At 46.2% G+C, this 12,972-nt stretch overlaps 1 protein-coding gene across 1 annotated transcript; it reads right to left on the reverse strand.

The window, feature by feature from the left end:
• Window positions 1–554: 554 nt before the first annotated feature.
• Window positions 555–12,595, reverse strand: LOC119466042 (G protein pathway suppressor 2). The gene has a single exon (XM_049657357.1). It carries the CDS (start codon window positions 12,396–12,398, stop codon window positions 11,112–11,114), a length of 1,287 nt encoding a protein of 428 aa, XP_049513314.1. The 5' UTR covers window positions 12,399–12,595; the 3' UTR covers window positions 555–11,111.
• Window positions 12,596–12,972: the final 377 nt, after the last annotated feature.

Genomic DNA, 12,972 nt, shown 5'->3' on the forward strand with positions numbered 1-12,972 from the left:
AGATCCATGCTCGGCATCTTATCAGCAAGCCTTTCAGAGGATACCCCATTACACTGTGACGAGATAAACAATCTAGCACAGCCTTGTAGGACAGGAACATTTCCAACCATCACCGCTGTGGCAACTGCACATATGTAGTCCTCCCTTATCAGTAGTGATTCCTGGGTAGCAGATAAGTGGTGGGTAAAAAAACACACTGTGGAGTGCCGCCGCGCAAGGGACGCGCGACTTGACAGCCCTTTCAGCCGACTATACAACAAAGCCGTCCCGATAACAGCGCGGAAGTGGCTCGACCAAAGTGGTCTTGTCTTATCATGTGTGTGACCGCACACAAAACGTTTTTCGTGGCAGATGCACGCGTTCGGCAACTATTCCGAGTGAGCACTGTCCAGTGCGACCCACAACGTGGTCAAGCAACAGGGCAATGTTATTAGTACAAAACTACAATGACAGGCCAAAATCACATCTGCTCTCAAGTCATCGGGGAAGAAACAGTTATGCACGGAAAACTCGAGAGTTCACAAACACACAAAAAGGTCCACAACGAAGTCACATGATGGGGCAACGTTTTTATTTGTACAAAAATAAAAAGACAGGCCAAGAACATGTCTGCTCCGGAGCGTCCGGGAAGAAACAGTCCCGTACGAACTCAACGTTAACGAAGTCCGCAAATAAACGAGGAAGGTGAAACAATGTCGATCAGCGGGTAGGGAATGCACAACCAAAAAACGCAGAGGTGCAATCACAGACACTGAGTCAAAAGATTGAGCTTTCTCTGCTTCGCGATGGAGACACAGGAATGACGGAAAGGTAGCGGTGGCATTTTTTTGATTCGCGCCTTTTCATATATCACTCGAGCTGTGCTGCCCGTGCTTACAATGCAACAAAGAGGTTTCAAAGGCCCGCTCGGCGATAATTGTCTATAAACTCTTTTAAGTTGGCCGGCAACGGTTGTATAGGCGGTCACGAAATGTTTGTGAAACAGCATGTGAACTTGCGTCAAAGCAGCCACATATTTCAATCTGACAGGATCACTAAGAAGACGGCACACAAACTCGTCAAGCAGTTTGTTCTAGCCTTTCAGATGCCATTGATAACGCTCAGGCTCTCCAGGCTATAAAGATTAAGTTGTATCTGTGCATGCCTCCTGGCATTTGTCTGCTCCTTAACACAACTTGAAAGATTACTTGGATGCAAACGACTTGCAGGAAACGAGCAGCTTACATGAAATGCCGAGTCCCGATTGTCAAGTTGTGGTGGCAGCAAAATTACATAATGGCCCACCTACACTGTGGCCCTGGAAATATTATACGATAGCAAAAATGAGCCTGTTGTCAAAATAAATAGTGGTGACGAAATAAACAAAAGCAATGTCATACAATAAAGTGCGTTGAAAACATTTGATGTACGTCCTTGAATGTCCAAATTAAGCTTCTGGTGTTAGACACCCCAACAAGACGACAAACAAAACGACAGATCTAGAAAATTTGGCTGAAGTAGCTATAAATAGATAGTATTCACTGCTTTGGTAAAGCAGCCAGACTAGCAGTTGTCTAATTTTTTTTACTAACAGCCTTTAAATAGAACGTTTATAGACGATGCAGGGATCTAGTGGTTAGTGAATATGATGCATATCCCGGACCGTGACCTCCGAAATGATCAACGCACTGCAGGCGCTGGCCGTTGTTCACTGTGCTTGTTCTGAACATTGTCATTTCTGGCAAATGGTAATGGCAGTGTTCTTTTTTCCCTCAGTTTCGGCATCAAAAATTTATACTTTTGATAGCTTTTCGTGATGCATCCTAAACGTAACGTGCATTTCAAACGTAAAATTTCGCATGAAGGCTGCTTCGTGTCTGCACTATCTAAAACTAGGCTTTTGACGCAGTCAAAGATTTTGTTACTGTTGGTCTCCAGAAACCTTACGTCTTGGGTGGTCCCCTATGACGATGCGAAATCGCTTTGACAGGATGTTCTGGCACATGCAGTACATCTGAACAGTATGCGTGGCTGCCTTAATGTAGGCAAACGAACAAAGCAACACTTCTTTCCATGAATGCCACTTCAATTCTCTGCATACAGGAACTGAATATACAGTAGCACAGTTTGGACACAGCAGCATTTATGGCTGCGACGACGCTTCTACCATTCGTCACGTGTGCCATCTTCTTAGAAATCCTTTCAAGTTTAAGTAGCTTGTAATACAAATTGGCAGCACAGGCACCTCCTCCTATCAAAAATACAGTGCTGTCAAATCCTGTTCAAAAAGGCAACACACTCTCTCAAGTTCTCTACAAACAGCTTATCTCGTTGCTGACGGAAAGAAGACATAGCCTGCAGCGTAGCTGCTTACTTGCTTAAGACACAGCCTTAAGATGTTTGTCGCTTTCTGAAGAAAGCAGAAGTCTATCTCTCACATTCACGAGGCTGCCTTCGACACGTTGCTTCTTGCACCAGTCCTAAGCAGCCCTAACTCAGGTCACTATCGCAGACTGGCCAGAAGGATATGATTGTCTGGTAATGGCTAAATAAAGAAAAGTACCAAGACGTCCAATGAACACTAATTCTGTTTTGATGATTACTTAAGTTAAGAACACTGTAAATAAACCTTAAGAACACAACTTGAGCTGTCTAAAAGCTATCGGAGCATGAAGCAGACACTCTGCATTGTACCATTATACCGATTCTGTTGTGAATGGACTGAACAAGGCCTTTATTAGGCAAGACCTACGTCAACGACTCCAAGACAAGAAGCCTTTCCTGGAAAGCAACTCAAGGCTGGCCCAGTGAATGTGAAAGATGAATATTACAATAACTCTGCAACAGCGCCGCGAGTATCGCCTAGCACTGAACTTCTTGAAGTGCTTTGACAGTCCTCATAAAAACGAAACGAAAGAAAAAAAGAACAGTAGCAAGATGCCAAGAATAACAGCAGCGGATGTCAACACTTCCAACGAGGGTTCTACATCTAAGTGTCACAGGTTAACTTCAAAGCGGCACCGACAATAGGTCACCAATCAACAACTCTCACAAGACAGTCAAAGCCGGATTGAATCTAAGAACACAGACACATGTGAATCACTGGCAGCGAAGTCATTGAAAGTTCTAACATCATCGCACACATGTTAAAAGCAAGCAGAAAATACAAGAATGAGGGACCGCAGTTTATCAAGCAACAGACAGTGACAGATGACGCTCGCAGTTTTCTTTCTTGCAACACCGAAAGCAGATGGTTGGCTCCCAACGCGAGTTACGTGCTCGACAATGGGCTATGCAGGGCACAGTTGCAAACAGCATTTACTCAGCATGATTGCACAGCACAGTTTTTGAAATTAAAAGAGCACGTACAAAAAAAAAAAATTGTGCTAGTGGAACAATTTGCTCATTTACAGCGTAGAGGCGAGTGTGTAGCAGAAATTGTGATGCAAGATGGCTAAAACAAAATGACGCCTTCAACCCCTTCTGTGTTTCGGATGAGCTAGGCTCATTTGCGCGGTTTTGTTGCCAAGAGTTTTGAATGAGTACAGCTCGTTCAACACAACAGGCCAATTTCACTACGAGTTTCACAACACCACCACTACTTCAAAGGAAGGCAGTAGTTATAGACTATGGTGGGCTGAATGGCAACTACGGTAAAAAGCACGAAATTTTCTTGTTTTCTTTATTTTGCCATGGCAAATTTGACCCTTGAGATAAGGAGGCAGGGAGTGAAGAACAAAATTCTACAACAGGAGCGAAGTTGAGGAGATGGAGCCTCTTTGTATGCTTGCATGATTTATGTCAATTAATATTGAACATAACTCAACAGAAACCTTTCCCTTGAAATTCCATGAAAAGAAACCTTTCCCTTGAAATTCCATGAAAAAATCCATAACAGCAATCTTCTCAGCATTCCCCTCAAGTTGCCATGAAGCCAGGTGTACAGTGGGAAAGCAGCAGGCATCATGACACCAGCACGTGGCCTTTGATCATGGGAAATACAAATGTACATGTTTTTTGGAATTTCAGATATGTAGGGCTTTCCCTCTCTGTTTTAGAGATCCCCGATGGCAGTAGCATACTGTGCCCAAAGAATAATTAGGAAAGAAGTCGTAGGGACGTGCTGTTGGTTTGTGTCGTCACCGGGCACCACGGCATTGCAGATGGGTGCAACATGCGCATTCAGCATGCAAAACAAAAAGTTGGCTGTGCGTGCATGCCACAGCAGTTCTAGCAACAATTTGTTTGCCCTCAGAGAGAAAAACTGCAACACTGTAGCAAAGGTGCTGGTGAAAGCTGTTCGGAATGCAAAATCAAGAAGACACTAACAAGAGATTGCAACTGCAATATTCATCAAGTGAATTGCATTTCTGCTACTCTACGATGTTGCGGCCGCCACAACATTAAAAAAAAGGAATTTTTTTTTTTATAGTGGGAACTACCACTAAGAAAGAAACACAGAAAGGGTGAAGACGTGTACACAATGTTTGAAACCTTACATTCCAGCAATGACAATGCATCCCCAATGGCATAATAATATTCTTTGAAACCACCAACACACAACACCCTTGCTGTCTACGCCTCTTCCAAGACGTGCGATTACATACAGATGGTCTTTTGTAGTGTGGCAAGCAGCAACGAATACATACGATATGCCACTTGAAATAGGCACATCTTGCCAGCTAGTTGCGCCATTCGAAGCAAGTGAGAGGAAAGTGTTGAGGCCTCTACGTACGACAAGCCACTTTGTACACTTTTGGTAAATGTTAAACAAAGCACATTCTGCTGCTCTGACTGCAAACACACCCAGCACGACAGAAACAGGAAGCAACAACAAGCTGAAACAAGACACTATCAGACACAAATGTACAATAACATCGCACTCTCACTGGGTGTTTCAACTCGGCAAAATTGACACTGCGAGGTGCTCCCTTTACAACTTATTATTGTGCAGGAGCATGCATTACAACCACGAGACCTTCTGCATGGCTCCCAACACGACTTTGCACGTTGCAGACAGGCTGCAACGCTCACCGGGCATTACAACAGGGCCAACAGAGGTGCTGTTTCAAACGCAAACATCAACAGCCTCTCCATTCTTCTTGACCAGTTACAGCGCATTTCTGTACACATCAAACACAAATGCACTGGAGTGTGGGTTTGATGACAGCACTTACAGAATAAGGTACAGAGCACACGACGAAGGCCTTCACTAGGCGCTATGACGCAAAGAATGCACGAAACATTTCGTTACGACAGCAGTGTATAGCTCATCCAGCGCAGAAAGCCTGTCTGCAGCGTGTCCACTAACACTCCTACACAGCACTCTTCCGTGTGTAGCCTTATCCCCTGCCTCCTCTACAGCAGTGCGAACAGTACTGAGATTATTTAAAGCAGAAATTTGGGCTAGTTGGTTGTAGCTGAACTTAGACATCGTAACAAGCGCTGATGGACGGGAACACAAAGAGGAGACAAGTAGACTGGACTTGTCTCCTCTTTGTGTTCCCGTCCATCAGCGCTTGTTACGATGTCTAAGTTCAGTACTGAGATCACCGGCATGCACTGTAGGCAGTCCTGCCACGTGTGACAATTCAAATAAGTGGGGCATATATAGTGCTAAGTTTGGCACTGTCAGTGCATTTGCTTTTCGTCTAAGACAGCACCCCCTCACAATTTGTAGGAGAACTTATGTCACACAACAAAAGGCTGCTGGTGAACCTGAGCAGGGCTATGATGTCTTTTAGACTTACACTAGATGTCTTCTAGACCTATGCTAGATGTCTGGCTAAGATGGTTTCTGGACCTACGCTAGATGTCTTCTAGCTTCAGCTAAGCAGGCACGTCAAAGTGCCGACACAATCGCAGAATGTGAAACTTATGCGATAAGTTAGCACAAAACCTGGGAGCGCCTAACGACAGAGTAACGCAAGCAGCAGGGCAATGGGTGCCTAGATGAGCCATCTACTGCTGACGCGGTCAATTTACACGTGCATAAAACTAAGTTTCTTTAATTCGAGTGACAGCTCTCAATATGAGGATACCTTCTAAAAGAGCTCCAGCACATCAGCCTTGCTTCACTGGAGAGCAAAGTTGCGAGCACAGCCCAACTACACTCTTGGGTGTAGTTCTAAATGCTCCTGCTGGCACAATGTCCAACAAGTGCCATGAGCAACTGCTGGATATCAATGGCGCAACTTTCCCGCCGAGGGCATAGCAAGTAAAAAAAAAATGAATGCAGGGGCTCGCTTACTGTATACAGTCAACAACACACAGCCAACCAAAAAAAAATGAAAAGTGATCAATGCAGCATACATAGAAGCTCTCAGTAGCAACCACTCAAGGCATTAATGCGCGGTGATAACTTGGTTTCAAGATGTTTTTAGCGCCATTCCCATCATTGCCTGTTTAAGTGCCGCTGCAAAGTACACTCGTGTTGGCTGCCAATGCACACCCCTGGTCACAGCCGTGACAATTTGTGAACATGGAACACTACATGGTCATCCCATAGTCAAGCCCACTATATGGTCACATGATCGCACCACAGGCAGACACTTAGATGTCAGAGTTCTACCGCTTTCCCCCAGTACACTTTGTGGGTATTGATCAATTTTTCTGCGAGGGTTCAATAAGCGGTGTCCTAAAATGTATGTGATACATTTTAAAGGGACACTAAAGAGAAAAACGATTTCTTCTGTATCAGTAAGTTACCCTTCTAGAATATCAAAAACACCGCTCTTACCACGATAAGATGCTTGGCAAGCCAGAAAGAAGTGCAATAACAAAATACAGGTGGCGAAGCCTCCTTAAAGTTTCCACACCAGCTCGCCCTGATGTCATCGGTTTTGCCAGCACCTTATAGAGATTACTAAATTTTTTAGTGGTAAAGATAGACTACTTTGTTTTCTAAAGGAGCCAAAGGTTGAACATAATGACTTTTGGGAACTTTTGCCAAGCCAACACAGCCTGGAAAAAAAAAAAAAAAAACTTGAAATTCATGACATCTGGCATCCTGGCGTGGGGGATACGGCGCAAAAAACACTGAAAATTTGACCTTTATTTTCTTTTCGAATAATCAAACCATTATTTTGACATTAACAACAATAGAGTTTTCACAGAACACTTTATCTGTGTAAGCCAATTTAGTGTTTTGCTTTAGTGTCCCTATCAGTGTCTCAAAATCAGAATTACTTGGCAATTCTGATTTTGAAGCTTTTTCTTCCCATGAGCATGTGCACACAGGGGTCAGTTTAAGAACTACACGACAAAAAATGTGCATACATTTTGTGCGTGCGGTCTCCGCCCTCGTGTTGTTTTTCCTCGTCCCGTTGTTTAGCGCTCCTCCAAATAAGTTTCAAAATGTGTATACAGTTCCTGTTATTCTACAGCTAAAGCAGTCATGTCATTCTGCTCGAACCATGCTAATTGTTAAATTTACAGGAGACAATGCAACAGCTTACCTGCAATTATGATCACTTTTCACTTCTTTTTTGGCCGGCAGTACCAAGGTTATGTTTTGTCATTTATTTTCGGACAAAGCCCATTTCAGTGGAGGATGCTAAATATAACAGGTTAGCACCAGTTTGCAGTTACGGCTCGTTACGCTACCCTCGCACAAACCACACATATCGCGTGTGTGGTGGTTGGAATGACAGACAAGCATTGTAACAACCAACAATGGAGTCGTCAGTAATGTACACTAAACACAGTAACGTTCTATCACTTGTGATGTGCTTGGGTCCCAGAGCGCTCATTGCTAAAAACATTTCCTGCGGCATGTCAGCCTTCGATAAAAACAATAAAAGCGCAGAGCGTGACTGGATCAGGAGCAATTTTTGCCACCCAAAGAAGTCGCTGCCAACAGTAACACAGCAAAAGAAGTAATCCATGCCCGCTTCTATCTGATCCAAGGCTCAAATGGTGGCCGCCACATTGGTGCCACTTTGCACGCTCATTTGATGAGCAAGCAGCGTTGACAAGAGATGTAAATCAGAAAGTAGACTGCCCCGTGTGAAACAAGTGGGACGCATCTCATAGCCCTGCCGCATTTGCAGAGCTCCAACAGATCGCCGGGCAAGTCCGGCTGGCGATATACATGAAAGAGTTTTGCCTAGCCATTTTGCTCTCTGTATGTGAAATTTCAGGATTGTGAACATGTCACATTCTTCAACACGGAAGTTACAAGGCAAGGCCAGAATTCACTGAACATCTTGCCAATGGTTGAGTTTGGCATGCAAATGTGCAAAATAAACAATGCTAAGCAAGCGAAATGTGCAGTCATTGTGCGAAAGGAATTTGAACACTAGAAAAGGTGTGGTGCCACCTTAGCATAAAGGATGAATGGAGCGAGTGATCGAGTAAGATGATAGAGTGCTTGTTCAATGCGGTACTAGAAACTTTTGCTCGGGGATTGTTGTGAACAATAATGCCAGCCTTGCACGAGCCAAACAAAGTGCGCACTTGCCAGCACTTGTTTTAACCCAAAACAATGTTGCAAAAGCTGCCTGCTGGTGGCTGCTACAAGAGCAGCTTGTTGAAACACTTGTAGCCCTGTACAAAACACATACAATGAATTTTAAAAGAGCATCATAAGGAGGATTCAAAAACATCTTGAATAAAACAAGAGCCAAACACATCAAACTGCCATCTAGCACACAATGCATACCTTGCTAGCGCAAAAAAAAAAAAAAAAGAAAAAAAATTATAAAGACGCAATGGAATATTACTGGCCTAGATAAGGAACTCACCTAAAATATCAAGAACCATTAACAATATATTGTAGAGGCATGTTACTGAAATGTTAAAAGGACCACTACTACTTTCGGAATCCATGTTTGTACAATGCACAGCCTGTGCAGTACCTACCATCAGTACAGAAAAAAAAAAAGTAAGAACAATATATAGAAATACTTCACAATAACAAACAACAAACATAACTGCAGGGGAAGATGTAGTTTTCAGCTTGAAATCAGCAGTAAAGCATCCTTAAGGTACAAAGAGAGGTATGTTGTCATACCAGTTTTGCCACACTTGAATTGGAGACAACACAAAGGAGAAAAGTAAGTTTGTTCCACCCGTGAATGAGCCTTACAGGAGACATAACTGAAACAGCACGTAAGAAAAGACCAATCAAATGGCCCACGATATGCAGCATTCATGGTTAAAACCTATACATATATATACTGCCGGTTGACTGCCGGAGCAGTTAGCACAATAATAGATTTGTTTCTGATGAACTAACACGACCGAAACTGGAGAGCCGCAGAACTGTGACACTCTGATACCTTGATTACGATTGCTTTCAAGCACGAAATGATCCCCCACTCTCAACAGGCAGTGCATCACAGTACGAAAGTAAGACTGCAGCGAGTTCACTAAACTACACATCAACTTCTGAAAGCCGCTCCTTAACCTTCACCGCCGAGGTTCCCAACATTGCCTCCATCCATGCTGTGCGAGCTTATACCGCCTTTAAAAAAAAGTAATAATTGAGATTCAGGTGCGACCAACCCGCCATTTCAGTCCATGACTGTAATTGACCAAATGTGGCGCTACTATAAGACACCGACATGAGCATGGGGGCAGTGGGCACGTTAAGAGGCACATTTCCGTCTCACAACCTAGCATAACAGCAAACCATCACAGTCGCTTTGCACACTTGCAAGATTGAAGCGTTTTTGCTTTGCTGCACACTTCAATGTCCTTGCCAGACCAGCTAAGCTAAAAGCAGCCAAATGTACCTCAAATGGCAGAATGAAAGCTTTTACGTGCCCTGGACCTTTTAGCCATTACCAACTTCACAGCTCTGCACAGATTCTTGACAAAAACGTGCCACACAATGCACATGCTTATTTCACCAAGCTTGACAGTGTGTATGACATAGTGCTGCAAAACGATGAGTAAATTAACAATTGACAGCTTTATGAAACTATCGATAGTGCAACAAAAGGCTTTCGATAGTATTAAGATATTTCGCTATATGAAACTATCAATAGTGTAACGAAAACTATCGATAACAGCACTATCGATAGTACTATCAATAATATTACGATGCATCACCATTGACCATGCTATCCAACTGTAGTTTTGAAATTCTTGGCTAGTGATATTACCAAAAATTTTGCGATTCATGCTCAGTTCATGCAGGTGGGTACAGGGAAACGTCGCCAAGTTTATGTTGCAGTGCTTGTGTGGGGTACGTCGTGTGAATTTTTTATGTTATCGATAGTGTGCTACCTATGGTACTGTCCATAGTTTTTGTACTTTCAATAGTCTGATAATGACTCAACTATCGATACTGATAGTACTATCGATATCTTTGCATCACAAGTATGAAGGCCAAGTTTGGCAGCGTAGATGAGTACGACGTACAACTTCCTTCACACTTGAAGATGCATTAACTACATGGAAACACATTAACAAGCTATTCACGAGAGGCCATTAGTAGCCGAGGCCGAGGGGCAGCAGTGAGGTATGCCATTCACACGGATCGGGAAGCCAAGGTAGACAGAGAAGCAACCGAGCTCGGTCACCATAGCCAATCAGGCCGAACCCCTCACGGGTTCAAGTAATTGTGTGCACACAAAAATTATTTGTCCTCATCTATGTCTTACACATCCTGTCAAAACATCTGTTCCAACAGGTTGCATGGCTTTTGTTCCAGCTGCTGTAGCTAGTCGCAGATTTCCTTAAATTACAGTTGTAATTTACTCCACTGTTTCTGTACTGCTGTAATTAGGCTGTGCCTAATTAATGTAGCACAGGATGTCCTTGTGCAAGTGGCACAACCTGGCACACAGCACAAACTAGAAATAGAATCAACGTCTGTGCAGACCCCTATGCAGGATAACCTCGCCTCCTATGCTTCAGGGGGCCTGCCTACATAAGCTTTAATTAAAGCTGCGCATCGGCAAGCTTGCACTTCAAGCAAAAAAAAAAAAAATGTTGTAAACGGACACCAAAGACTGTGCGCATCTGAGGCAGCAAAATGGCGCTCCGTGTACTACCTGAACAGAAATACCACAATGCAGGCGGCCATTCTGCCTTGTGCACACTAGCTGGGCACCCACCCCTTCCATGCATTAGCTGGCCGCAAGCGCTAACTTCACCACGTCAACAGGCACTTGCGCCGTGCCTCAGTAGAACCGCGTCGGTTGACCTGGATAACCCGGGTGCCTTTGAGCGGCCGCGGCGGCCGCTGCCATGTGATGCTGCTGCGCGGCCGTCAAGTACGACGAGGGTTTCGGCTGCGGACTGGCCAACGCCAGCGCAGCCGACTGCGTCACCGACGAGGCCAGTGTCCGCATGGGGACCATGGACGGCTGGGACACGTAGAACTTCTCGTCGTGGAAGCGAGGCTTCTGCAGTCCGTGCGGGGGCTCCATGGCTTGAGGAACCACGGGTCCCCCGGGGTACCCGGCCGCGGCAGCTGCCGCCGCCGCAGCAGCGGCTTGCTGCTGCTGCTGTTGAGCGGCAGCGGCCTGCTGCTGCTGCTGTTGTTGCGCGGCTTGCTGCTGCTGGTGGGCGAGGTGGAAGTTGTGCGTGGCCACCATCTGCTGCTGCTTGGCGACGGCAGCTGCAGCAGCGGCGGCCGCCGCTGCCGCCGCGGACTCGGCGTGGTGGTGCGGGAACTGCGGCGTCGGGTACGCCGGGTAGGGCACGGGCGCTGTGGGTGCCATGGCCGTTGGCACCGATTGACCGGGCACGTGTGCGTAGTAGATGGGGCCGTGGCCCGGCGCGTACGCCGGGATCAGTTTGGGTGCCCCGTATGCCGTCTGAGCCTTGTACGCGTAGGGCTGCTGCGGCGAGAAGCCCGACTGGGGCGGCGTCGCTTGCTGGGAAGACGACGACGTCGCGGCTTGCGACGACGGAGGCGGAGGAGACGGGGTCAGCGGTCTCTTGAGCGGTGCCCGATGCAAGACGCTAGGGTTCTGCGGAATTGGTTGCGCCAACTTGTACATAGAGTGCGCCCGGTTCATTTCCTGGATGTAGAGGTGTTGCGGGCTCGCCGCAGCAGCGGCTGCTGCCGCCGCTGCCGCCGCGGCGTGCTGCTGCATTGCGGCGTTGTGGTGCTGCTGCTGAAGGTACTGGTGGTTGAGCGCTGCCATCTCGTTGGCCTCCTTCACGAGAGCCCGTTTCCGGGTGTCGTCTTCGTGCAGCACCTTCTTGAGCTGCATGAAGAGCTGGTGCTTCTCTTCCTTGAGAGTGACCAGCTTCTTCTCCGACTGCTGCACCTGGTCGCGGATCTCCTCGAGCGTCATCGCGTCCTGGCGACGCTTCAGTTCCCGCTCGCGTCGTACCCGCTCGGTGGCAGCGTCGGCCTCCTGTTCCTGCTTTTTCTTCTCGCGTTGTCGCATGATGTGGTTCTTGAGCGCGGCCCACATGGCCATGCTCATCTTGGGACGTTCCACCAGCGCTGGCATGACGGTCGCACGGTCGCGTGGCAGCGGCGTCGATGACCGGAACAGGGACCCGCACTTACGCCGCGACGGTGGCTCGCTCGGTTTCTTCACCTTTCTTGCGTGTACGGCCGACAACCTGAAGACAACGCGACAGACCACAACCTAAACCTCCTCTTGTGAGCGCAAAAAAATACTGATGATGTCAGTGCCACTGCGAGCTGCCAAGTCGCACTGAGCGAACAAAAGAACCACGGCTTCCATCAGACGCTTTAGTTGCTCCACTCACGACAAACATGCACTTCAAAAATTGCCATAATACGCGATCAACAATGTGGCACTTTTCAATTGTCCTGCTACCTATCGGCAGAAAAGTAAACTAATATCTTGTTTATAAAGACGTCTTTATAAAAAAATCAGTTTAGGCATTGTTCTTTAGATAACGCAACGATCTGCTAGTTCGTAAATAATTTAGCGATGTAAATTGGTTGGGTTTTGAATTGGGACTGCGCGGCTACGTTAATTTAGTGACTAAACAAACTACGCAGGAGCGCAACGCACAAGTTGCCGCTGTCACGGCAAGAAACTGGGCCGCTTT

Source organism: Dermacentor silvarum, chromosome 10 (genome assembly GCF_013339745.2).
Source record: "Dermacentor silvarum isolate Dsil-2018 chromosome 10, BIME_Dsil_1.4, whole genome shotgun sequence".
Lineage (NCBI taxonomy): Eukaryota > Metazoa > Arthropoda > Arachnida > Ixodida > Ixodidae > Dermacentor > Dermacentor silvarum.

Excerpts from the sequence above, each read along its gene's own strand:
- LOC119466042 (XM_049657357.1), bottom strand. The coding sequence starts at position 12,398 with ATGCCAGCGCTGGTGGAACGTCCCAAGATGAGCATGGCCATGTGGGCC.